The 27,288-nt window shown below is 37.1% G+C and overlaps 1 protein-coding gene across 1 annotated transcript in view; it reads left to right on the top strand.

Moving 5' to 3' along the window:
• LOC149942673 (uncharacterized) overlaps positions 1–8,509 on the top strand; it is a 56,076-nt gene extending 47,567 nt beyond the window's left edge. Inside the window, exons 2-3 of the mRNA XM_090178180.1 lie at positions 5,639–7,193; positions 7,273–8,509. Of these exons, the coding sequence (XP_090034306.1) occupies positions 5,639–7,193; positions 7,273–7,915 (2,198 nt within the window). The 3' untranslated portion in view covers positions 7,916–8,509. The remainder of the gene's footprint in view (positions 1–5,638; positions 7,194–7,272) is intronic.
• Positions 8,510–27,288: the final 18,779 nt, after the last annotated feature.

Below are 27,288 nucleotides of genomic sequence, written 5' to 3'. Positions count from 1 at the left end.
ACTATTACAGATTTAAAATATGATTTATAAATAAATAATATAGTTATTTTCTAAAAACTATTACAGATTTAAAATATGATTTATAAATAAAAAATATAGTTGTTTTCAAAAAACTATTACAGATTTAAAATATGATTTATAAATAAATAATATAGTTATTTTCTAAAAACTATTACAGATTTAAAATATGATTTATAAATAAATAATATAGTTATTTTCTAAAAACTATTACAGATTTAAAATATGATGTATAAATAAATAATATAGTTATTTTCTAAAAACTATTACAGATTTAAAATTTGATTTATAATAAATAATATAGTTATTTTCTAAAAACTATTACAGATTTAAAATTTGATTTATAAATAAATAATATAGTTATTTTCTAAAAACTATTACAGATTTAAAATATGATTCATAAATAAATAATATAGTTATTTTCTAAAAACTATTACAGATTTAAAATATGATTTATAAATAAATAATATAGTTATTTTCTAAAAACTATTACAGATTTAAAATATGATTTATAAATAAATATCCTTAGGCAGTGTAATACTTATCTAGTAAGAGGTATATTATAAGCTTCTGATATTATGTACTTAAATTATTATATTTTATAAGAAATAAAATGTTTACTGTAATGTCGTAAGCTGCAATTAAAATCTTTTGATCAAATAGTAATTTCCTCTGATATTCAAAGGCATTTCGTATCAAACGAATGGCGCAGCTACGCCATCTATAGTCAAAAACCGGAGTTATTCCTTTTCTTCAGTTTACGAAATCCCACGCTAATTCAAGTCGCTAAATAATAAAAGCATTTATATAATAATTCAAGAGTGTTGCCGTCTTCCTGTCGACGTTAAAGACGGTCGCTTTTCATTAATCTTGCTTACAGACCCATTTCAACAGTAGGCTCCTAATTTCATTTTAGTTGCGGCCAACAGGGGTTAAGTAACGACAAATACGTCTAGTGTAAAACGTTCCAAAATAACAAGTTTTCTCAAAAACGTTTCTAAACCTAATTAAATGTCTACAAAAAGGCAAAAAGGGGTTAAGTCTAGAGGTTGGGGATGGTTAACTTTTATTCAATAGATAAAGCTCTCAAAATTATTCGTAAAATGTTTTGATCAAGTAATTTATATTTCTGTATTATCCGATTAATTTTTTTATAAATTTGTAAAAATAATCGGAAAAACGACGTTTTTTTCGATAAAAAGCTCAATTTTTACGAATAATACATGGTTTTTTAATCATTTTCCGAAATATTAACCGGTAAATTTCTTTGTTTACTTTTTTTCCCGAAAAAAATCAATTTAAACATGGATAATGATTAACCATCCCCGACCTCTAAGTCATTCCAAATTTCGTGTACAGCAAAACCTTCCGATATATCAAGCTTTTTCTAAACCTAATACAATATCTCCAAAAAGAGATTAAATAACTATAAAAAAGTATACATAAAAAAGTTGCGGTATATATAATTTTATCAATAAGTTTTAAAAGCCTAATGAAATGTATCCAAAAAGACCGCTGTTGACTCGGGTGCCACGAAGGGCTTGCCACTACCATCCTACTCATTGTAATCTGGCCACTTCAATTAATTGTATTAAAAATCGCTCGATGACTTGGGTCTAAGGTGGTGCCTAGAATATTATAGCCTAGATGATTATTATTATTATAATAATTATTATTATCAGTATTAAGATTTTAAGGAGCTTCAAATACGTAAACAACATATCAAACCTTTTCAATAAAGTACTAACCTAGACTTTAATATTTGGAACTTAAGCTCTGTTACAAAAATAAACTCTTTAAAATGGCGCCCGATTGAAGCAGCCCCTTGTAAGTCGCGGGTTGAAGGTACTTGAACCGGACAATGGGCGAACAGTTCTATTTGGTAATTGCGAACTATAAATTTGGGGTTTTTCGTTTCAGGCTGGCGTAAATGGGCGCTGGCGGCGCGCTTGTTTCGCTTCTCATTTAGGTTCTTTAAAAACGCGGATAATTTGGGGGTCGTTTCGGAGAGACGCCAAGCATCTCGACGCCTTCTCGAGACATTGGCGCTCTTTAAGAGCGCTCAATTGCTCATTAACTCATCGGGTGCTCCCTAGAAAGTGTTAAGCGTATAAAAACGGATACAAGTTTCAAGAAATTTAAGGGGAGGAAAATAAAAAGCTGAAATATATATGAAACGAGAGAAGCGAGTTACACCAAGGATTCTTTATGAAGAATCCTTGGTTACACGCTACTTGTGAAATTATGAAGCGGTTTCCTTTCTTGTTGTTTCACTGACGAAACAAAGAAATATATCAAAGACTGCGCTTTTTAGTTTGCGTTACAATTTTGTCGAGAGCGTGATTTGTGGGGGAGTAATACCATAAGTCTATAATAACGTAAATGGGGTGGCGAACTGGTTTGCGCTTTTTAATCCGGCAGTTCTGGCTGTAAATCTCGGAACCACTTTCGCGTTGAGTTTGAGATTTCTTCTCCACAAGAAGGGTTTTCCTTCGACTTTTTTGGTTTCTCCTTTAAATAAAACTTCTAGATTTTAACTGTAATAGTAAGTTAAGGGAGCTGTTAGTTAGTTTGGCATGAAGGGCTTGTGCAATATGGCCACGTGACCTGGGGCTTACGGTGGTATTAGAATAGCTAATTATTATAATTTATTATTACTATTCTTGTGATCCATAAGTGTGTCAGTTAGTAAAAATACTTACCTATTGCTATATGTAGAGTGACGTTAAATTGACGTAAAACCCAAAAAGGTAATCTCTCTAACGGGAAAGCCCCGAAATTTAAAAACAAGCTCACCAAAAAAGTGTGGTCTAGAAATGGCTCTCAGTCCAAATTAAAAATCTAGGAAACTGGCACACTTATATGAAATATAATTATAAACTTATGGTATGATGACCGACTAAAAGTTATAGCATCTAAAAATGGTAAAGACTACAATGTATATTACTTAAATTTTCTAAAAATAAAATAGAACTTGTTTGACAGATTCCATTTAAAATTGTCAATAGGGGGCGACACTGCACATAAAATAATCTTATATTCAATGAAATTTCACCGTGTTATTTAGAAGTTCCATATAAATCTCGAATCAACGAAGTTCATATTCCCGCACCCAGTTTTAACAGATCGGCTCTAATTACGTTAGCAGACGATTTTCCGATTGAGTGTCTACTTCCTTTAATAAATCACTTTCAATATAATATATTTTTTAAATACTTTTTGTTCCAAACAGTTTAAAATAAACATATTTCAACATCAATGTTTCCCACATTTGGGGAATAAGAAAATGGGTTTAATTTTCGAATTTGTTTCGTCTAGACGAATCCAATTTGGTTCGCCACAGTTTAATTTCGCGGAGGTTGCAAAAAACAAACCCCAACTGAATTCGAGGATGAACAGATTTCCCTTCGCTTTAAAAAGATGAAGAAGAAACATTCTTTCCAGATTATCATTCCAAACCAGTGTACTATTCGGAATACGAGCAAAACAAATTAAAATGTTGAAACCGCCAACTAATTCAAACCAATTTCGTATCTCCCCAGATACAGAATCTACGAATCGTATTTTCAGCTATTCAGTCTTAAAATATTCCAAGATAATTGTCTTTATTCCAACATAGAAACTAACGGGGTATAATGGCTACTGGGACCCCAAAATTCCAAAGAGAAATATGGCTTTTTTATGTTAAAAGCGCTGGCCCCGCTCGGAAAGGGGCGCATTTTACCGCCGCTGCCAAATCGATGCCGTTTTAGCTAATTAACACGATGGTAACGACTCGAAATTGCTTATATTTACCATTTTGTACTTTCCTACCGGGGTAACTGGGGGTCCCCGGATCGAAAACAAGCCCGCCAAAAGACGCTCAAATCACGCCGCACTCCGAAATCGGAAATTTTTAAAAACGCATTTTGTCTGAGCCATAATCGCTACTATTATAAAAAGGCGAGAGAAAATTCAGGTACGCTCTCTACGTGTAGGGTTCCCCGCAAAATATTCTAGGCAGAGATCATTATTTGGCGCGGAGACAAACGGGGGTTGTTGGTAGGCGCCAGGACCCGTCACTGGCTCTTTGGGCCCATACATCACTCAGGGAGCCCTAATTTCTATTTAAATAATCAACGGGAGGAGAGAGAAGAGTTAAGTTGGGAATATTCGAGTCAATTTAGAGGGGAACTCGGGAAATTATAGCGACGTTTTCGAGAACCGTTTTTCTCCCCAACGTTCGAGAAGCTAGAAAGATAGTAATTTGCTCGTATGTTCGGCGCGCCGTTAGAGCTAGCGGAGGCCTAGGACGTCCCCAAATTTAAGCAAGGCTAAAAATAGGAATTGGACCCATTAGAATAAAAGAGAGAACGTTTTATCATCCGTCAGGTAGCTCGGAAAATTTGGGAATCCCAGAAGCTAAAACCGCATTAGTCTGGGCGGGTTTCCAACCCCATAGGGGTAGTGGCCCAACTTTATCGCTCGGGGCAGAGATACTTTCTTAGGAACAGAAATATTATCCCTTTTTTTAACGAATTACGCGTAGCAAAATGAAAATGTTCTAAGGCTGGTTTTCACTAGGGCAAAAACGGCGCGATGATAATTGTCGACGCAAAAAATTGTATTAGGCCTAACGGAGATTTTAAAGGATGACGCTGATATTTCTTCGTTGAAGATCACGTCGCGGCGTTTTTACCATAACGAAAACCAAATTTTTAGGCTAAACGAAAATAATTTTGGGAGTCGAAGCTCACCGTCCTTGCGTTTTTACCATAACGAAAACCAATTTTTAGGCCTAACGAAAATATTTTTGCGTCAAAGCTCACCGCGGCGTCGATTTTACCTTAGCGAAAAGAAAACCAACCCTTAGGCCTAACGTATAATTTTTGGGTTAAAGCTCACCGTGGTGGAGTTTTTACCCTAATGAAACCAACTTTTAGGCATAACCAAGATTTTTTGCGTTTTTATCCTAATGAAAACCAACCCTTAGACTTAACGGATAATTTTTGCGTCAAAGCTCCTCGTGGTGGCGTTTTTACCCTAATGAAACAAACGTTTAGGCCTAACGAAGATTTTAAGCGTTTTCACCCTAATGAAAACCAACTCTTAGGCCTACAGAGTAATTTTGGCGTCAAAGCTAGCCATCGTGGCGTTATTAACCTAGTGGAAACCAGCCCTAAACCGCGCTATCAAGCTTTTGACAGCGGCCAAATATGTTAAATAAAATAGGTGTATTTCTCTTCCTTTGTACGCGAACATTGCAACGGGGTGCTTCGTGGTGGGGCCAATTATATTCGTTCGTGCTTAAAAGAGGCGAATCGCTCCCCCCTGGGCTCGTTTGAATCCGTCAGGAAAAAGGAGCTTCTTGAATTTCGAACTGGCGAAGATGTGAAACCCGAGTTGGACGCGGCTCGCTAGAATTACGGGCGATTTCTCCGTAATAAATCATAACTCGTGAATTATCACGTAACGGCCCTTTACGACGGCACTAAAGAGACCCCCTTACGAACGAAATACACACTGAACAATCGTACCGGAAATCCCCCACTTAAATTCTTATTACTTCGAATGTAATTATAATTCTTTGAGATAATTTACGGGTGAATTTATTTTTGACATTTCGGTGTTTTTATTTCAGAATTAAGCCGAATTGAAATAACGGATCGAAGCAGCGAGTCCCAATCGAGCAGGAAGAGCCCAGCCTCCGCGTCATCGTCCAATTCGATTTCCAGTCAGCCGCTGTCCCTCCTCAACCTGGCGCCTCCCGTCTTACCGCCCACTTTGTCCAGCCACCACCACCACCACCGCGGCAGGCACTCGCCACCCGTCCTCCTCGATTACCGCCCGCCGAGGAAGCATCACCGCCAGCAACCGGTTGAAGTCGACGAACCCCCCGAGAACTTGACAATGACAATGCACCACACGCCGCAGACGCTCTTGCCGCAACCTTTGTACCCGAGACCTCAATTGCCACTGGCGCCTCTACCTCTCTTGCCGGCCTACACGGCGGCTGTATCGGCGGGACACAGCGCCTTCCCCTACCCTTTCATCCTGGCCGCGGCCGCGGCGGCCCAAGTAGCCGCTTCCGTCAACAACGCCTACCAGAAGAATTCGACCACCGACGTCTCTTCCGGCGGCTTGGCCAGTTCCGTACCCAGCGGCGCTTTCGACAAACGTAGATCCAAAGATGTCCTTCTTTTTCCAGCTAGTCCGATTCGATCCGGAGGGAGCGTTAGCGGAGAGCCACCGTCACTGGCACCCGTTGGCGAAGTGACTGCGTCGAGGTCACCTCTACCCGGTTCCCCCAACGCGTTAGGCCCGCGAGTGTCCTCCTCGAATCGATCACGAACTTCGTCGTCGTCTTCTCCCGCCAACAACAACAACGGCAAATCGAACGCTCCGTCGCCGATCACGCTGTCTTCCCGAGTGACAAGCGCGACTTCGAAACCCAAAGGGAAGTTCGACTTCGCGCGCCTGGCCGAGTCAGCCACCAGCAAGGACCGAGACGAAGACAGCAGCGAATCTTCGGACTTGGAAGTGATTAGTCGAAAAGAATGGAGTCGCGAATTCGGACGACACAGAGTGACCACGACCAACGACAGATTAGTGGACGGCGTGAGTTCCTCCAAACCGCAGCCCGGTAACAATAGTAGCGGCGGATCCGTTAGTCATCATCGGGTCAGTAGTCACCATCACCAGCAGCAACAAGCGGCCGCCCGCTTCGGGGCTTCGGTGCTGCATCAAGTCCATCATCAAGTTCACCAACAGCAGCCTCACGGTCAGAGACACTCTCCCCACCATCAGCAACAGATGCAAGCGGCCGCGGCTATGGCGGCGGTCATCAGCGGTCACGCTCAACACTTCCCCTTTGTGGGCCCGTACTACAACCCTTTCAGTGGCGGACCCGGATCGGCGATGCATCCGCACCAGCACCCTCACTTACCAGCGGCCGCTCCCGGATTAACGATGGAATTTCTCGATAGAAAACTGCATCACAATACCAGGCCCGCGGGCAGCGGTAGAGGGCCTTCGTCGAGGCCAAAGAAGGAGTTCATCTGCAAGTATTGCCAGCGTCGGTTCACCAAATCCTACAATTTGCTGATCCACGAACGGACGCACACGGACGAGAGACCCTACACTTGCGATATCTGCCACAAAGCTTTCCGCAGACAGGATCACCTCCGGGATCACAGGTAAATAACTATCCGATTCCTGGCGTTATTCGTCTAAAGGTTGGTGTTATAATGAACGACTATCTTTGCCTTGTCTCAGGTACATCCACTCGAAGGAGAAGCCATTCAAGTGCACGGAATGCGGGAAGGGCTTCTGCCAGTCGCGCACTCTGGCGGTGCACCGGATCCTGCACATGGAGGACTCTCCCCACAAATGCCCCACGTGCGGACGCAGCTTCAACCAACGCTCCAACCTCAAAACCCACCTGCTCACCCACACCGACATCAAGCCCTACAACTGTCCCGCCTGCGGCAAAGTCTTCCGGCGCAACTGCGACCTGCGAAGACACACGTTGACTCATACTCTGGGACTGCCGGAAGCGGGCGACAGCGAACTGGAATCCTTGACCGACGGCCCCGATATTCCGGGCGTTTCGCATCTGGGCCTCGACGCGATGGACCCGACGGCTCGGACCAGCTTCCTGGGGCTGGAGACGAGTGACCTCTTGGGTGGTTCGGTCGCCATGCTGCGGGGGATGGGGCTGCCTAGTCGGAGCGCTTCGGAACCCGCCGGTTCCACGCGACCCATCACCGCTGACCCTTCCGAGGCCATGGACGTCATGGACGTCGTGGATTCGACCGACCGTATTAGCGGGGAGCACGAGGACGCCGGAACCGACCGGGACGCCGACTCCGAGCACGAAGAGTCCCCCATGCAAGAAGTTTTGGACGTTGAAAACTGACCGATCGTATACGCGCGCTTCGTACACTAACATACAAAATTAACCATCAATATGATCTGAAAATAAATTTAAAATGAAATTGCCAATAATAGTCAACGGTAGTGCGCGATTAAAAAATTAAGAAAATCAACTTAAATTGCCACATTGGCTATTCTAACGAGAGAATAAAGTAAAATTAACGGTGCCAAAATTTTAAATTAATATTTTTGGGACTATTGACTCTAATGGACAAAAAAAATCAAAGGGTATTTAAGCAAACGATGAACAAATAATCAGAAATTAATTTATTAAGAAAATATACGTTTAAATCTGAAGCGGCTTTCTGATGATCCCGATTTTGTCCTTTCGCTCGACGCTGACTCCCCCCCGCCCGCACCAGCTTTCAAATTAAACGGAATTTATATACGCGGTCTCGTTATCGTCCATTTATTAATTGGCGGTTCTACTGAGATGTTCCTAAAATTATTTACGATTATATGTAAATATAAATTTGTATCATAAAATTTGTGAATATACGTGTCTATAATTATTAAACCGAAAAAATAGTATTACCTAAAATAAATGGAAAGAAAATGTTGAATAAATATACAATAAAACGATTATATGTGCAAATTGCTTTTCATTTATCTGTATAATTTAGAAACTACTTTTATTTTTCGTCCAACAAATTTTCAACACCTAATAATTCAAAACAAAAATCTTTTTAACACAGAAATTAAGCAGGAAAAATTTTTAACACATAATATTCATTTAAAAAATTAAGCCAGAAATTTTTTAACACAGAATATCAGCCAACAAAATATTTTTAACACAAAAATTAAGCTAGAAAAAATTTAACACAAAAATTAAGCCAGAAAAAATTTTAACACAAAAAATTCAGCCAAATTTTTTAACATACAAATTCAACCAAAAAATATTTTTAACACTAAAAAATAAACCAGAAAATTTTTTACTCAAAAATACAGCCAAAAAATATTTTTAACACAAAAATTCAGCCAGAAAAATTTTTAGCACAAAAACTTAAGCCAACAAATCTTTTTATACACAAATTCAACAAAAATATTCCCCCTTCAAAAAAATAATTTTCATCCAATATCAAATAATTTCCAAGCTATTTTCATATAATAAAAAATAAATTCCAAGCTATTTTCATATAATAAAAAATAATTTCCAAGCAATTTTCATAAAATAAAAAATAATTTCCAAGCTATTTTCATATAATAAAAAAATTTCAAAAACTATTTTCATCCAATTAAAATTAATTTCAAAAGCTATTTTCATCCAATTAAAATTAATTTCAAAAGCTATTTTCATCCAATTAAAATTAATTTCAAAAGCTATTTTCATCCAATTAAAATTATTTTCAAAAGCTATTTTAATCCAATTAAAGTTAATTTCAAAAGCTATTTTCATCCAATTAAAATTAATTTCAAAAGCTATTTTCATCCAATTAAAATTAATTTCAAAAGCTATTTTCATCCAATTAAAATTATTTTCAAAAGCTATTTTCATCCAATTAAAATTTATTTCAAAAGCTATTCTAACCCAAGAAAACGTTGTTCTCCCAAAAAAAACAAGAAAACGTTTTTTCCCAAAAATAAAATTATTTTAACACGTTATTAACTTAACGAAAAATTTCCAATGTTTTCCTTAGAAATATTATTTATTTAATATTGACCAGAGCAATTTTGTAAAAAAAAGTTGATAATATAATTAACATTAAAAGAGCGAGTTAACCCAAATTGCCACCGGAAAGAGTGAATAATTGTATCCCTTTTTGAGAATGACTTCTAAGAAGGCAATTTTCTCCGACAGTAGGATAAATGTCTCCAAAGCTATATAGGTTGAATGACACAACGAGAAAAGCCAAACACACGCAGCCGTCTTATTTCAACAGCGATAAGGTTTCTTTCGAAAAATTCGAACCTTCCAGAAAAATATATGGCTAACCGAAAAATTCGGTAGGTATCGAGACGAGCGAAATAGAAGCTACAATGGAAGCTCAGATAGGGTATCTGAGGGTCCGGATCTCCGTCGAGGTTACGACGGCCAAGAAGGACCGAGGGCGTCTCGCTAGACCAATACCACGCTACAATCGAAGCGTGTAATACGGAGAAATAAATTTCGCGACCCCAAAAACACCAAAAACGCAGGTATGGCGAGGGAAAAGGTCGTAAACAAAACTGAGTGGGCATGTTTTTAGGCGGGACAAAAGGATCCCCGAGATCATAAATTAAACGACTTTTAAGCTTTATCGAACCTCGTAAAATATTCGCAAAGGGGGTCCCGAACTGGGACCACCAGACGCCGCGTTCAGGCGAGTCCCCTCCGAAACAATCTAGAGATACCCCCCGCGAATTCGAAGCCGCCAGTTGTTCGCTTTCCCGCTGAGTAAAGGGTCATATACCGGTTCAAAAGAGCGACACGCGCATAGTTGAATAATAGGCGAAAGCGGTGGCTGCCAATAATCTAACGATTCGACGCTGAGGGCTTTTGTTTTACGAGTCGCTTTGCTCGACGGGTATTCGTTTTCAACCATCTGCGCGTTGAAAAATGAGATGGCTTCATTATTCGGTAAAGATAATGGCAAATAAAGGTTAAATATATGATAGTCTACTAGTGGCGAACCACTATCTCTATTGTGTATTTATTAAATTATGGAAATTCAACGACTATAATAGGAGGCCTGCCGATCCCGCGGCGTTGTACGTGCGTTACGATATTCACCGCGATATCAACAGTTTTAGCGTTTGATTTAAGGTGAATCAAAGCCAAACAAACATTCTCAAAACGGTTAGCGAACCTTGTTTATTCCTACGAATGTGAAAGGATGGCCACCAATTAAATGTTGACCACACAAATACTTTTCTTTTACCTAAGTTTTGATGACCAAGTCGTAGCTCCAACTATTTAATAATACAATTATTTAATAATCCAACTATTTAATAATAAAATTATTTAATAATCCAACTATTTAATAATAAAATTATTTAATAATCCAACTATTTAATAATACAATTATTTAATAATCCAACTATTTAATAATAAAATTATTTGATAATCTAACTATTTAATAATAAAATTATTTAATAATCCAACTATTTAATAAATCCAAATATTCTATAATCCCACTATTTAATAAATCAAAATATTCCATAAGCCAAATATTTAATAAGCCAAATATTAAAAAGTCAAAATATTTAATAAGCCAAATATTAAAAAGTCAAAATATTTAACAAACCAAATATTTTATATTTAAGAATTTTCATTTCCGTAAAGAAATATTAATCCCGCAGTTTAGGTACAAGCTTTTCTGGTGCCGGTGAACGAAAATGCAACTCTCAGTTTTGCGATTCACCGTAACCAGGATTTGATTTCAGGGGGGGGGGATGCAATGGAAACAAATAAAAAAATAAAATGAAAAATGTACATACAACCATACGTTTCAGGGTGGGCACGCCCCCCCCCCCCCCTGGTTACGGCCCTGTTAATAATTGCGAACTTAATTAGAGAAATGTTGGTCGTTACACTTAACTTCCACAGTTTGAATTCGAACAGGAACAATACGGTTCACATATTTTTCAGCGTGTGTTTGTTTGGATTGGCCAACGTACAGGCAGGTTTGCGGTTCATTATTGTAGTTTAGCGTTTGCAATTTGACAAATCGTCTGTCGACTTGAATACAGATACAACGTTCAGGCAATTGTCAACGCGTCTAAACAGGGTAATAACAATGTTCGTTTAATAATGTACCAAAAATATTATAAACGTATTTAATTTACGTAAAAATATCGTACAGATACTAGGTGGTTACTTATCGCTTGTTCCGGGATTTCGGAGTAGGATAAGAAGAGTAAGGCTATGACGTCATTTTACTCCGATTCTGTGCAGTGGCGAATAGTTTGAGTCGGAGTAAAAACAGTTTTTCCAAAATGGCTGCCTGTGGCCTTTTCAGCAAATAAATTCTGGCTAGACGACCAAATCCGATTTACTCTCTTGACACCTCCTTTCCAGAAGGAGTAAAAAGAGTAGCCCTAATACTCCGAAACAATCGAATAGTTTATGGGGCGGAGTAATTCTCATCCCCGGAACAGGCGAATAAAACGTTTTAGGCTAAAAAGAGTACACTTTTAGTCCGAGAACAGTCGAAAAGAAACCACTTATTATTGAATACGACTAAGTTATAAAAAAAAAACAATTTTTTGCCATTTCGTAACAGCAGAAGTAAATGAACCGAAGATATCGAAATAGCGCTCAGAATCGGAGGGCGTTTTCCTTATGAAAATGATGAGAAAATCGATTCAAATAAAAGCTAATTTCCATCCCAGTCTTTTGACGTGATAAATTGCACTTGGGAATTATGGGTATAGCTATTTCTATGTATAAAACTGGTTTCATAAAAACAAAACGCTTTTTTTTTCTAACTAGGAGCGCGCAAAATTTCAAATTCGAGGTAAAAATGTAACTTCATAAGGAAAACGCCTCCAACATGGGGAGTATAGTAGTCTTATAACTTCGGTTCATTTACTTTCGGTAACAGCCAATAAATGTAAAAAAATATAAACATATTTTCAGCCTACGGTGTCCTTCCCTAGATTCATAAAAAAAGGGGTACTCAAATTTTAGGGTAGTTTAAAGACCACTAAATAGTAACTTTTAGGTTATTCCATGGACCACACAATTTATATCTTAAAAATATATTTTTTAAATCGAAATTAATTATCCGAGTTTGAGGAATTTTAATAAATTTAATTATAAAACTCATTTATTTATAGTTTTATGAGAAATATCACGAAATATCACGATTGTGCAAATACAATGAGTAAAGAAAAACGCTGTTTATAAACTGCAGGGAAAAATAGTTTATAAATCTGAATAGAGACTGTTTTTATATCTCTTACAAAAATCGAGGTATTATAAAAAAAAAAATAAAATAAGAGAGTGCATCAGTGATAGAGTGAGAGGGGTCAAGAGAGCCTCGACTTCAAGAGTGGACTGACTCCTGGCAAAGGTCAAATCTCCGCTGGCATCATCAGGCACGCTCGAAAGCGGAACGGACTGGCACGCTCGGATCATCCACCCGCGCTTCTATCATCTTCCGCCGCATCTTACAAACCAAAAGAATCGCCCACGCGTTGTGTATTAAATTCTTGTTTTTTTTTCCCCTATTTTTTTTTTTTTACCCGTGGAGCTGTAATTCGCGGGTGCCCGACGCCAGATTTTAAATTATAAGAAAAAAAAACAGATTTTTTATCTCGAAGTTCGCCCCCCTTTCTTTGCAATCTCTTTTATTTTATAGTTAGGCTGTAATCGGGATATCTGGGATGTTTTGAAAAGCGTTCTTTAACAAAGATGATTATTTACGGGACACTAGCGCCATCTATCAGACGGTTTGAGAAGCGATACATTTATATTTGAAATTTATACTTGGGGAAAAATTGCCAATAATGTTGAAATAACTTGTAGTGTTCGGAATTGTTTATTCATTATCCTCAAATTTTCCGATTTATTTAAAAAACGTTAACTTATTTAATTATGTTTTTACGCAACCAAGCATTTATTTGAATAAAAGTGGTATTTATTTATATAATTGTTTGTTTTATTTAAATAATAGGCTTATTCACTTTCGATTATTTAAACATTTTATTCAACTATTGGTTATTTAAATAAATATTATTTAAATATCGCCGAGCTTATTTTATTCATGGATAGAAATTAATCGAATGCCGAGCACTAGAAATAAGTCAGTTTAGATTGAATATAAAAGTATTTATTTCGTATTAATTATTTTTTTGGTGCGTTTGCTATTAAGGTTCTAATTTAAAATAAATTAACAAGTTACTTTACCGCCTAGTCGCAAAGAGTCCCACGTGATAAGACGCTACCAACTAGTGAGCCTCCTACCTTAATTTATTATAACAATAATAATAATAATAATAATCAGCTAGGCTAATACCCAAGGTACCACATAGTCACTGACTAATGGGGGTAAAAATGAGGGTATAAAAACAAGAAGGACAGCCCACATTTTGCTTGACCCATCAGAATTAAAATAGGAGTTTATTATCACACGAGCTACATTATGTGATTTTTTTAAAAATAAAATGGGATTGATGAATGATGAATTTATGATAACGCCATATTCGCCATTATTTATGAATATTTAGGTAAATTTTTCACGAGTCAAATTGACTAGTGAGCCTCCAGATTTCGATTCAATTTAGTAGTCAGAGCATTTATTTTAGTAGTCAAATGCCGTGACCAGTGGCGTAGTGAGGTTATTTGGCGCCCAGGGTCAAACTCCCAAATTTGCGCCCCCCACCTTCGCTGGCCCCATTTTCCGCCCTAAAATTCCTTGATTTTAAACGAAACCTAATCATAATCAATAACAAAATAAATATTAATATATTACAATTTAATTGATATATTAAAAAAATTCAAGATTCCAATATCCGCTTTAATACTTTAGGCGCCTTTGGAAAATATACTACACTTTAATCTTATCCAAATGGCGAATGAGCTAAATTTCAAAAAACAATATTATTCGAAAATCATCTATTTCGTTCAAAACAAAATATCTCAGAGGTACCCATCTAAACACAAAAATTTCTGATTTAAAATTTTAGAAAAGTTTCTTACGGAATTACACCGAAATCTTAACAGCAATTATTGATGTATTCTTAAAATTCTAAACAAAAAACTAACTTTAGCTACCGCGTCGAGACAAAACACGAAAATAAAATTATAGATCGGCCAAAAAAATCACCTGTTCTTAAACGAATATTTACCGAATACCAGAAGTAAATGAACCGTAGTTATCAGACTACTATACTCCCCATGTTGGAGGCGTTTTCCTCATGAAGTTACATTTTTACCTCGAATTTGAAATTTTGCGCGCTCCTAGTTCGAAAAAAAAGCGTTTTTGTTTTTATGAAACCATTTTTTATACATATACCCATAATTCCAAAGTGCAATTTATCGCGTCAAAAGACGGGGATGGAAATTAGCTTTTATTCGACTCGATTTTCTCATCATTTTCAGAAGGAAAACGCCCTCCGATTCTGAGCGCTATTTCGATAACTTCGGTTCATTTATTTTACTCCTGCCGAATAGTTAATCAAATTTTTCGGAGAATTAATGGTATTTAAAGAAAAATAACATATTAGAAAGAATGCGTTCTTCAAAATTATACGATGCAAAAAAATAAATGCCCCCCCCCCTCAACGGGAGGGGGGGGGGGGGCGTATATAATCGGCAGTTGAACATCTTTCGGTTAATTTGGTACACGGGAGGGTAGCTATCATCCGGCATATCGCACCGGCGGCAGGGAGCAGTAACTGGCAGAGGACAGCAACCCGGATGCCCAAATCGCCCAGACACGCGCTTCGGCCAAACCTACCCCTCCCCCCCCTTCCTCCCTTCGCTGTTATTTTTTCTTATACACTTCAAAATAAGTGTACAAAAATAAAGCGTAAGAAAAGGGAATTTAAAATAGATTTCGACCCGGAAAAAATTGCGACAAATTTTAAAATTTATGGTGTGGTCCCGCACGGTATATTCCCATTCGATCGAAATCCCATTCGAGCGAATTCAATATGTTTCCGAAATATAGCCCAAAAGGCGGATTCGGTTCATTGGGACCTTTTGTTTTGTTTTTTACTTCTGCCCCGAGATATAGCAGGGTACGCAAAAAACGTTATACCTAAACAAAATTGATACAGGTGTACTAACGGTAAGGTTAGGTTAGGTTAGGTTAGGTTGGGTTAGGTTAGGTTAGGTTAGGTTAGGTTAGGTTGGGTTAGGTTAGGTTAGGTTGGGTTAGGTTAGGTTAGGTTAGGTTAGGTTAGGTTAGGTTAGGTTAGGTTAGGTTAGGTTAGGTTAGGTTAGGTTAGGTTAGGTTAGGTTAGGTTAGGTTAGGTTAGGTTAGGTTAGGTTAGGTTAGGTTAGGTTAGGTTAGGTTAGGTTAGGTTAGGTTAGGTTAGGTTAGGTTAGGTTAGGTTAGGTTAGGTTAGGTTAGGTTAGGTTAGGTTAGGTTAGGTTAGGTTAGGTTAGGTTAGGTTAGGTTAGGTTAGGTTAGGTTAGGTTAGGTTAGGTTAGGTTAGGTTAGGTTAGGTTAGGTTAGGTTAGGTTAGGTTAGGTTAGGTTAGGTTAGGTTAGGTTAGGTTAGGTTAGGTTAGGTTAGGTTAGGTTAGGTTAGGTTAGGTTAGGTTAGGTTAGGTTAGGTTAGGTTAGGTTAGGTTAGGTTAGGTTAGGTTAGGTTAGGTTAGGTTAGGTTAGGTTAGGTTAGGTTAGGTTAGGTTAGGTTAGGTTAGGTTAGGTTAGGTTAGGTTAGGTTAGGTTAGGTTAGGTTAGGTTAGGTTAGGTTAGGTTAGGTTAGGTTAGGTTAGGTTAGGTTAGGTTAGGTTAGGTTAGGTTAGGTTAGGTTAGGTTAGGTTAGGTTAGGTTAGGTTAGGTTAGGTTAGGTTAGGTTAGGTTAGGTTAGGTTAGGTTAGGTTAGGTTAGGTTAGGTTAGGTTAGGTTAGGTTAGGTTAGGTTAGGTTAGGTTAGGTTAGGTTAGGTTAGGTTAGGTTAGGTTAGGTTAGGTTAGGTTAGGTTAGGTTAGGTTAGGTTAGGTTAGGTTAGGTTAGGTTAGGTTAGGTTAGGTTAGGTTAGGTTAGGTTAGGTTAGGTTAGGTTAGGTTAGGTTAGGTTAGGTTAGGTTAGGTTAGGTTAGGTTAGGTTAGGTTAGGTTAGGTTAGGTTAGGTTAGGTTAGGTTAGGTTAGGTTAGGTTAGGTTAGGTTAGGTTAGGTTAGGTTAGGTTAGGTTAGGTTAGGTTAGGTTAGGTTAGGTTAGGTTAGGTTAGGTTAGGTTAGGTTAGGTTAGGTTAGGTTAGGTTAGGTTAGGTTAGGTTAGGTTAGGTTAGGTTAGGTTAGGTTAGGTTAGGTTAGGTTAGGTTAGGTTAGGTTAGGTTAGGTTAGGTTAGGTTAGGTTAGGTTAGGTTAGGTTAGGTTAGGTTAGGTTAGGTTAGGTTAGGTTAGGTTAGGTTAGGTTAGGTTAGGTTAGGTTAGGTTAGGTTAGGTTAGGTTAGGTTAGGTTAGGTTAGGTTAGGTTAGGTTAGGTTAGGTTAGGTTAGGTTAGGTTAGGTTAGGTTAGGTTAGGTTAGGTTAGGTTAGGTTAGGTTAGGTTAGGTTAGGTTAGGTTAGGTTAGGTTAGGTTAGGTTAGGTTAGGTTAGGTTAGGTTAGGTTAGGTTAGGTTAGGTTAGGTTAGGTTAGGTTAGGTTAGGTTAGGTTAGGTTAGGTTAGGTTAGGTTAGGTTAGGTTAGGTTAGGTTAGGTTAGGTTAGGTTAGGTTAGGTTAGGTTAGGTTAGGTTAGGTTAGGTTAGGTTAGGTTAGGTTAGGTTAGGTTAGGTTAGGTTAGGTTAGGTTAGGTTAGGTTAGGTTAGGTTAGGTTAGGTTAGGTTAGGTTAGGTTAGGTTAGGTTAGGTTAGGTTAGGTTAGGTTAGGTTAGGTTAGGTTAGGTTAGGTTAGGTTAGGTTAGGTTAGGTTAGGTTAGGTTAGGTTAGGTTAGGTTAGGTTAGGTTAGGTTAGGTTAGGTTAGGTTAGGTTAGGTTAGGTTAGGTTAGGTTAGGTTAGGTTAGGTTAGGTTAGGTTAGGTTAGGTTAGGTTAGGTTAGGTTAGGTTAGGTTAGGTTAGGTTAGGTTAGGTTAGGTTAGGTTAGGTTAGGTTAGGTTAGGTTAGGTTAGGTTAGGTTAGGTTAGGTTAGGTTAGGTTAGGTTAGGTTAGGTTAGGTTAGGTTAGGTTAGGTTAGGTTAGGTTAGGTTAGGTTAGGTTAGGTTAGGTTAGGTTAGGTTAGGTTAGGTTAGGTTAGGTTAGGTTAGGTTAGGTTAGGTTAGGTTAGGTTAGGTTAGGTTAGGTTAGGTTAGGTTAGGTTAGGTTAGGTTAGGTTAGGTTAGGTTAGGTTAGGTTAGGTTAGGTTAGGTTAGGTTAGGTTAGGTTAGGTTAGGTTAGGTTAGGTTAGGTTAGGTTAGGTTAGGTTAGGTTAGGTTAGGTTAGGTTAGGTTAGGTTAGGTTAGGTTAGGTTAGGTTAGGTTAGGTTAGGTTAGGTTAGGTTAGGTTAGGTTAGGTTAGGTTAGGTTAGGTTAGGTTAGGTTAGGTTAGGTTAGGTTAGGTTAGGTTAGGTTAGGTTAGGTTAGGTTAGGTTAGGTTAGGTTAGGTTGGGTTAGGTTAGGTAAGGTTAGGTTAGGTTAGGTTAGGTTAGGTTGGGTTAGGTTAGGTTAGTCTCTCACTTCCCTAGGGCGCGCTTTTATAAATATATTTATGCTTTGAACTTTTTATTTATATCAAGAATACAATAATTCGAACAATTTCATTTTTTAATGAGAATGGTTAAGTTTGTAGCAATTGCGTCGAGTAAGGCTAACGCGACTTCTTCATTCGATTTTTTCGGATTTTTTCATTCTTAATGTACAAAACCCTCCTTTGTGAGCTATTTTCTCCATTTTAGCTAACTGGCTCCAATAAGACTATAACACTTATTTATATAAGAAGTAAACCTATTTAAAAAACGTCTCATAAAAATGAAATTTGATGTACTATAAAAAATAATATAAACGTGCAAAATTGGGCTGTAAACCGCGCATTTGGGGTATTTTCGATCGATTGGGACTCAATGTTAAATCGTTTTCGAACGAATGGGATTTCGGTCGAATGGGACCAAAGCTCTCGCACACCCCGACGCCGCGAAATTTTGACCGGCGGCGGCGATCCGGTGATTTTCCATCGGCGGCGCGACGCGATCGGCGTGCGGCGACTTTTTTGTCGGCGGCGGCGTGGCGTTTATATGAAATTTCGTAGAAAATAAACTGTATTTTATTTCCACTTCCAAAGTAATAATTGAAATGTGATAAAGAAAGAACAAAATTTTTGTTAAAGCTGCAAAGAGACTGATATCAACGGAAAATCTGCTAGCCTTGTTAAAAAATATTATCAACCGGCGGCGGCGCATCGAGAAAACATCAGCGGCGCAAAAAAAAACGATCGGCGTCAGTGGTGCACCGGCGCCTACTTCACATTAGCTCTAATGTCCGCCATATTGGAAAATGGCGGTCCAAAGTGATAAAATTACGCTTAGCTCTGGTTCTACTTATTCGTTAGACCCGAAATAAGGTTTAAAATGTAGGTTTTAATCGATGTTCGTATTATATATTCTATGATACCGTTTATGCATAAAATATTTTATCTTTCTTCCGCCATTTTGGAAAATGGAGGCTAACGGCGTAAAAATTTACGTTAACTTAAGCTCCGCTTAACCGATTCTCACGAGTTAGGGCTTTAAATATCAGGAATGGAAATATGATAAACAGGCTTGAAAACTAAGTTACATTTCAAAAATATTGCCCGCCTAAGATGTAGCCGCCTACTTTGTTAAAACAGCACTGTAATATCTGACACTTGCGCAGTTAGACGAAAACTCAGACGAACATGGTACTCTGACGTCATACCTCGGGGTGACCTCGGCGACCTATGACGTCAGCGTTATCTTCCCTTTGTTGAGACAAATACCATCCTAATAGTTATTTTTTATGCCGATAGATGGCAGTGAGGTTACTGAAATTCCCTTATCGCGTATTCCTCCTCCCCGAACCAAAGTCCTGACTACGCCACTGAATTAGTGATAAGTGGGGTGGCAGAGTGGTTAGCACTTTCGCTTCGCAGCAAGAGGAGCCGGGTTCGATCCCAGCTTGTGGCACTGGGTGAAAACTCGGGACAACTCCTTCCGCGATGAGTTTGAAAGTTCTCTCCTCACTGGTTTAAGGGGTTTTCCCTCGAGCTCTTCGGTTTCCCCTGTCATAAAAACTTGTTGAGGTTAACGGTAATAGTGAGTGTAGGGAGCTGTTGGCTCGCGTGGCATGAAGGGCTTGTCACCACCCTCCTACGCATTGTAACACGGCCACCTGAATTAATGGCTTTAAAAGTCGCTTGATGACTTAGGCCTAAGGGGGTGCCTTGGGTATTATCATTATTATTACTATTATAGCAAGAAGGATCCTAAAAGGCCTAATTAAACTAAACTAATTATTATAATTACATTTCGCAGAACATAGAAACCCTATAGTTTTGAAAACGAATTTTGAAAGAAATGAAATTTCGTATTTTATGAAACGTCTCCATTGCAAAGGTACGTTTTCTGGCTGAAGCCGCGGAATAACACAAAGCCAAGGGGGTACTTGAACCGATAAATTCACCATTTTGGCAAACAACACACGCGCCACAAACGATACAATGCGGAGGAAGTCTGTAAAAATCAATACCGAAAACATGATCCGCGTCGCGATAAACATATTCGAGAGACCCTCCGATTCAATAGAAGGTCCTCGAGAAAGTTTTACACTTCAACCACGGAGTCCTTTTCTCCAGTTCCCAATAAAAGTCAGTCTCCCCTTCGATTACAATTGACCACCCAAACGGAGCCGACCATAAGGAGGTTCTTCATTGTGAAGGGAAATTCGACAGGCGTTTTTCCACCTTGCCACCTACAATGAGAAGTCACCGAATCACCCAAAATCTATATACGAAATTTCGGATTATTTTTTAATACACTTCGGGGGGTAGCTTTTGTGGTAGATTCTACCCGGTTGGCGGGGGGGGGGGCTATAGAAATGGGACTTTTATAGAAAAATGAACGTGGAGGGGACCCGGATAGCAGAAGCGGCGGCCATAGATCACTGGTGACAGAGACCGATCGCCCGGTGCCAAACGGGACAAGAGATTTGGCGCTTGCGGAGTTGGCTGGTCGCTTGTTGCGGAACTAAAACGGGCAGACCTCTACGGAAGCGCCATTCGAACATTGGCGGTGAATGGGGGAAACGGAAAAATCCACCAAATACATGATAAGTTACTGAGAGAAAAATAAAAAGATGCTTGCCATCTTCTATTCGAAATTTCGCTCAATGTCGTAGTTGGCGATCAAATATTTGCCGAAAATGAATTTGGAATGACTGGAAACTATTTATATTTGTAAGCCTTTTTTAAATATAATAACGTCCTTTATAGGTTATTTTAAATTTAAAATTGTTGGTTTAGTGTGCCGTCTTGAAAGCGTATCTCAGGGTTTTAGTTATATTAAAATTACGGTATTTCCTAAACATTTTATCTATTATGAAATTATTATTATTAAATTCTAATTTAACAATAACATTTTATCTATTATTAATTTATTATCATTAAATTCTAATATAACAATAACATTTTATCTATTATGAAATTATTATTATTAAATTATAATTTAACAATAACATTTTATCTATTATTAAATTATTATGATTAAATTCTAATATAACAATAACATTTTATCTATTATTAAATTATTATGTTTAAATTATAATATAACAAAAATATTTTATCTATTATTAAATTATTATTATTCAATTCTAATATAACAATAACATTTTATCTATTATTAAATTATTATGTTTAAATTATAATATAACAAAAATATTTTATCTATTATTAAATTATTATTATTCAATTCTAATATAACAATAACATTTTATCTATTATTAAATTATCATTTTTAAATTCCAATTTAATAATACGTAGTTGACCAGAATTAAGATAACAATATCAGTCACATTAATTTCATATTTTATAATTTTTGTAATTTTTTGATGCATCCAAATAAAATTGAGTTGAATGTAGTAAATTCAAATTATAATATAAAACAAGGAAAACAGATTTATTCAAAACTTTATGAATCATTTCATATCTGTATTTCGCCATAGCCTGGTTAAATTTAACCAAATTTTCTCTTCATTGTTTCATCTCTAAAATTGCATATGAGTCTAGCCTGCATAAAATTTTACATAATTATCTGAAATGTTTTATCGTCTTTACTGTTGAAAGTGATGATAGCTTGGTAATATATTTTACAAAATTATCTTAATTTTTTTATCATCTCTGAAGCTGCAAATGAGTCTAGCCTAGATAATAATTTTCAAAATTGTCTTCAATTTTTTAAAGATAAATTTGTTAAAATTGTCTTCAATTTTTAACTGATAAATTTGTTAAAATTGTCTTAAATTTTTAAATGATAAATTTGTTAAAATTGTCTTAAATTTTTAAGGGATAAATTTGTTAAAATTTTATTCAATTTTTAAGGGACAAACTTGTCAAAATTGCCTTCAATTTTTAAGGGATAAATTTGAGCAAATTTTATTTAAAATTTTTAAGGGATAAACTTCTCAAAATTGTCTTAAATTTTTAAGGGATAAATTTGTTAAAATTTTATTCAATTTTTAAGGGACAAACTTGTCAAAATTGCCTTCAATTTTTAAGGGATAAATTTGATCAAATTTTATTTAAAATTTTTAAGGGATAAATTGGAGCAAATTTTATTAAAATTTTTAAGTGATAAATTTGAGCAAGTTTTATTAAAATTTTTAAGGGATAAATTTGAGCAAATTTTATAAAACAATTTAAGGGATAATTGGAGCAAATTTTATTAAAATTTTTAAGGGACAAACTTCTCAAAATTGTCTTAAATTTTTAAGGGATAAATTTGTAAAAAATTTATTAGTTTTTTAAGGGATAAATTTGTAAAAATTTTATAAATTTTTTAAGGGACAAATTTGTAAAAAATTTATTACATTTTTAAGGGATAAATTTGTCAAAATTTTATTAAACTTTTAAGGGATAAAATCATATTTTATACCTCGCGTGACAACCACGAACAAGACCATCGCGACTAAATTGTAGGCCCACCCTCGGTCCGGTCTCTCCGTCAGTGGCAAGAAGGGTCGATGAGGTGCATTATGAAATGGAGATAAGCTTTAAACGATTTGTTGGCTGCCAGCGGAATCGAGCATTCGTGGCGTTTTTCAGAGTTCTTTAAAAGCCCCGTCCCGCTCTTTGAAAGAGAAATTAATATTCGTCGGCGAACAAACGAATTCGGTCCTTCTTCTCGGGGAGCAGACGCGCTCTGGTACCTTTCAGTTCGAGAATACAGATCGAGATGCCATATAGATTCTTCACAAAAAATAACGAAAAATGAAACTTTGAAAAATGCGCCCTGCAGACCACCGGCCTGGAGGGGAAGTCCGCTTAAAGGGGGGGGGGTTAAACTGTGTTTTTAATATACTAAGGATTTAGTTGAATCTACAATAGAACTATTGAGCCGTGCGAACATTGTAATCGTGACAATTACCATGGTGAATATGCGCGGATAAACGTCACGGCTTGATGCAGAAACGATACTACACTTTGATCCTACCCAGGTGACGAATAAGCTTTTTATTCAGTTTCTTTAAAATTGTTCGGTTCTAAGTTCCTGATTTTGTTGACGCGAAAAGATACCGCAGTTTGATCTTCGCTATTTGAACCACAGTCACACGACGGACTGCAGGTTCACACTTACCCTTAAAATCGCTTCGTTTAGATAACTAGTTTTCGAAACCAGCGTGAGAAATCGCTTCGTGTTGGTTCGGGAAGCAACTTGTCCATGTCCGCTCGCTTAGAATCGCTTTCAAAACGACAAGGCGGGGAAGTCAAATTGCTCGTATTTTCCAAAATAATGGGAATAAAATTAGAAATAATGTCCAATAATATTACTGTATGTATAGTAAACATGATTAACTAATTGTTTTGGGATACATTTTAGTATTTTCCAAATTCTAGTCATAATTTAAAATGCCGTTAAGCCTTGGCTATAAGCGAACCGGGGTGAAGCGATTTCGCACGTGTGAACTAAGAATTATCGTCGGCGGTCAAAACTGGCATACAAACTGACCTAAACTGGGTTTTAGGCTCTAGTGTGAACGTGGCTTCAGTGTCTGCATAGGGGGTTTTCTCCGAGCTCTTCAGTTTCCTAAAAACTTGCGGATGCTTTAAAGCAATAGTGATGTGGCAAGCGTTTTTACGAACCTTGGTGTAGTAGAGCAATATAACTTAAAAATACAACCAATAATTTAACTCGTAAATATTCAACTATCTTAAGGTGAAACGCTATCAAACTACGTAGAAATTTTGAACACTATTTTGATTAAAAAAAAATTTCGATAAGAAGTTAGTCTTTTCGCCAAGTCTATATGGCGCTAGCAGTTGCAGCTAGAAGAAACGAGTTGGCAATTATAGATAGGTCACACTCTGACGTCATCTTGAAAATAGCCTTTATATTAAATGCTCCAGATCGGTGGGCTCCAATGGCAGACCAATAGGAAATATAGAATCCAACCTTAAGAATGTTAATATCGAAAATATACTAAAATTTTATAAGGCGATCTCGACTTTCAAAATTCCGATTTTTAAAATTCTAAATTTGAGCACAGTTAAACAAATAATTTATGTCTAAGGATTCGAGTAAAATCTTATAATAAAAAATAACTACAATAATTAAGGTCATCTCCACCTTCAAAATTCCGAATTTTAAAATTCTAAATTTGTGCACAGTTTAACAAATAATTTCCGCCTAAGAATTCAAGTAAAATCTTATAATCAAAAATATCTAAAATAATTCACGTCATCTCGACCTTGAAAAAACGTCATCTTGACCTTCAAAATTCAGATTTTTAAAATTCTAAATTTGAGCACAGTTAAACGAATAATTTATGTCTAAGGATTCGAGTAAAAACTTATAACAAAAAATAACTACAATAATTAAGCTCATCTCCACCTTCAAAATTCCGATTTTTAAAATTCTAAATTTGTGCACAGTTTAACAAATAATTTCCGCCTAAGAATTCAAGTAAAATCTTATAATCAAAAATATCTAAAATAATTCACGTCATCTCGACCTTGAAAAAACGTCATCTTGACCTTCAAAATTCAGATTTTTAAAATTCTAAATTTGAGCACAGTTAAACGAATAATTTATGTCTAAGGATTCGAGTAAAAACTTATAACAAAAAATAACTACAATAATTAAGCTCATCTCCACCTTCAAAATTCCTATTTTTAAAATTCTAAATTTGTGCACAGTTTAACAAATAATTTCCGCCTAAGAATTCAAGTTAAATCTTATAATCAAAAATATCTAAAATAATTCACGTCATCTCGACCTTGAAAAAACGTCATCTTGACCTTAAAAATTCCGAATTTAAAAATTGTCCCAGAAAGACTAATAAATTTGCGCCTATGCGTGGAGAAAATAATAGTAATAACGCGGACGCGTGCCTGTACCACGTGATCACGACGTCGGTGTAGGGTGTTTTATGGGTGCTATATTCATTCACGCGTCGCGACGAGGATGAGGTTGTCGCGGTGGCATTCGAGAGAATCTGGAGATTGTCAGAAGGATCCCCGGCAAGAAAGGCAGTGACGCCCAATGGGCGACAAGTACCAGAAGCGGGAGAAAGAATTACGAGCAATCGTCGCGGAGGGAGAGAGGGAAAATGACTTCAATTATTGCCCGAACGAAAACACAAATTATAACGTTTTAGCGGGTGCGTAATAGCCCCGCATACGAGCCACAATCATAATTAGACGCTGATGGCGTAGCGTACCTTCTAACTGACAAACAAATTGCGTCTTTAATAAGTTAATTATAGTCTTTAAGCCCCGACATGCCACGAGCTCCCTTCACCGAGTAATTAAGTGTGACAGCGGAAGTCTCGGAGAAAATATAAATAACGTAACGACAGAAGTTTATAACCAAAGTATCTAACTACCCATTACGTCTATGTTAATGTGATGATGTTACTTTGCGACTATAGAAATCACTTCAAGACAACGGGTTGATCAATACGGGTTTAATAGGCTTTGTTGATATTGATGTCGTTTATGGACGCCAAATTAAAGGAATGCTTATAACTTTTCTACCAGTATCTTCACGTGCGCAACCTGTCAACGGTTTCCCAATTTCCATGGGTTAAAAATTACCGTGAGATTTGGAAAGTCGAAACATGGAAGTAAGAAACGTGCTAAGTTTAATTTGGTTTGTACGCCAATTTGAACCAATACAATTTAAGTGAAAATCGTCATGAAAACTGGTTTCGAGGAGTGCATGGACCAAGAATCTAAGGGGACCCACTGTTCCCGATTTTCTGACATGGTAGGCGTGGCCTAAATCGGAAGGCTTACTGGGGTACGTCCGCTACTTTGAAGCGCCTCAAGAATTCTGTTCAACTATTACTACGAGAGGCTTAGTCGGGGCTTAGGCGACAGTTCGTGCGAGAAAGTTAGATTAGGCTTAGTTAATTAATTTTTTTTAAGTTTAGAAATGAAATGGATTCCAGTTGAATTTGATAATACAAAAACCTCATCTTACTGGTTATTTTTACTTATCACAGAGGTTAATTACCAATTTCAAAAATAAAAGGTCTAACACTTACTAAGCCTCATCATTTAACCGACAACAACGGCGCCATTTTGTCAAAATTGAACGTAAACGCTACATCTTCTCGACGAAACTACGTCGGAAATCGACTTTAGCGACGCCAAGTTTGTCCACATTGAACTAAAATTGCCCGTCATTTTCCTATTCCCAGTATTCACGCGTGTTATTTAAAGCATGAACAGTGAGTCCTCTTAGAATCTTGGTCCATGGTAAGTGCATTTGAGGGGATTTCGGTCGACTGCAACGCCATCCAGTTGTAGGTGTGTCAATTTCTCAAATAAATAATTTTCAATGCAAAACACTAGATTGCAGCAGTGCCGTAGCCAGGCTATAAACCTAGATCGGGCGAACCGTAAATAAGGAGGGGCGAGTAGTATTCAGTGCCGTCTTTATAGATTTAGTTCCAGGAACGCCAGGTCGGGCGAAAAAAGTCCCCCCCCCCTGGCTACGGGCCTGGATTGCATAATATTTATTTTAATTTCGTCGTGTCTTGTGATACTAAAAATATAAATTAATATCATTTGTTGACTAAAACAATACTATAACTATATTCTTACTAAATTTTTATTACAATTTTCTAGATAGTGCATCCTGCTTATGGGCCTAATCGACTACGAAACGCTTAATATCAGAAGTGCATAATACTCTTACGAAAGAAGTATTTACCTCCCTATATTGCTGATGTTAAGGGGGGAAGACTACAGTGGCCATTGTCTACTTTCGCGCTATTTCAAGCTGAACGCTTTTAATTTTGTATTTTAACTTATAAAATTAATATTTAAGTTTAGAACAGCCTCTTGTTTAGTGCTTAAAATAATTTTGACAATTTTAAATTTATAAGTAATTAAGTTATTACGTTTTAATTCGGACCCCCGGAGCTAAACAAGTTGGGCAAGCGCCCAAACTACCCTTTAGTTAGGACCTTATATCTCGTTAACTATTAATATTAGAATTATCAAAATTATTTTAAGTACTAGAGGAAGGGTTCAGCCTAATAAGAAAAATATAATTCAATTATGTAATTGTTAAAACAGAAACGTTCAGCTTGAACGAAAAAGAGGATTTT

This window comes from Leiobunum rupestre, chromosome 6 (assembly GCF_980474605.1).
Source record: "Leiobunum rupestre chromosome 6, qqLeiRupe1.1.hap1, whole genome shotgun sequence".
NCBI lineage: Eukaryota > Metazoa > Arthropoda > Arachnida > Opiliones > Sclerosomatidae > Leiobunum > Leiobunum rupestre.
Note: the sequence above shows the minus strand (reverse complement) of the source record. Positions and strands in the feature narration are given on the sequence as shown.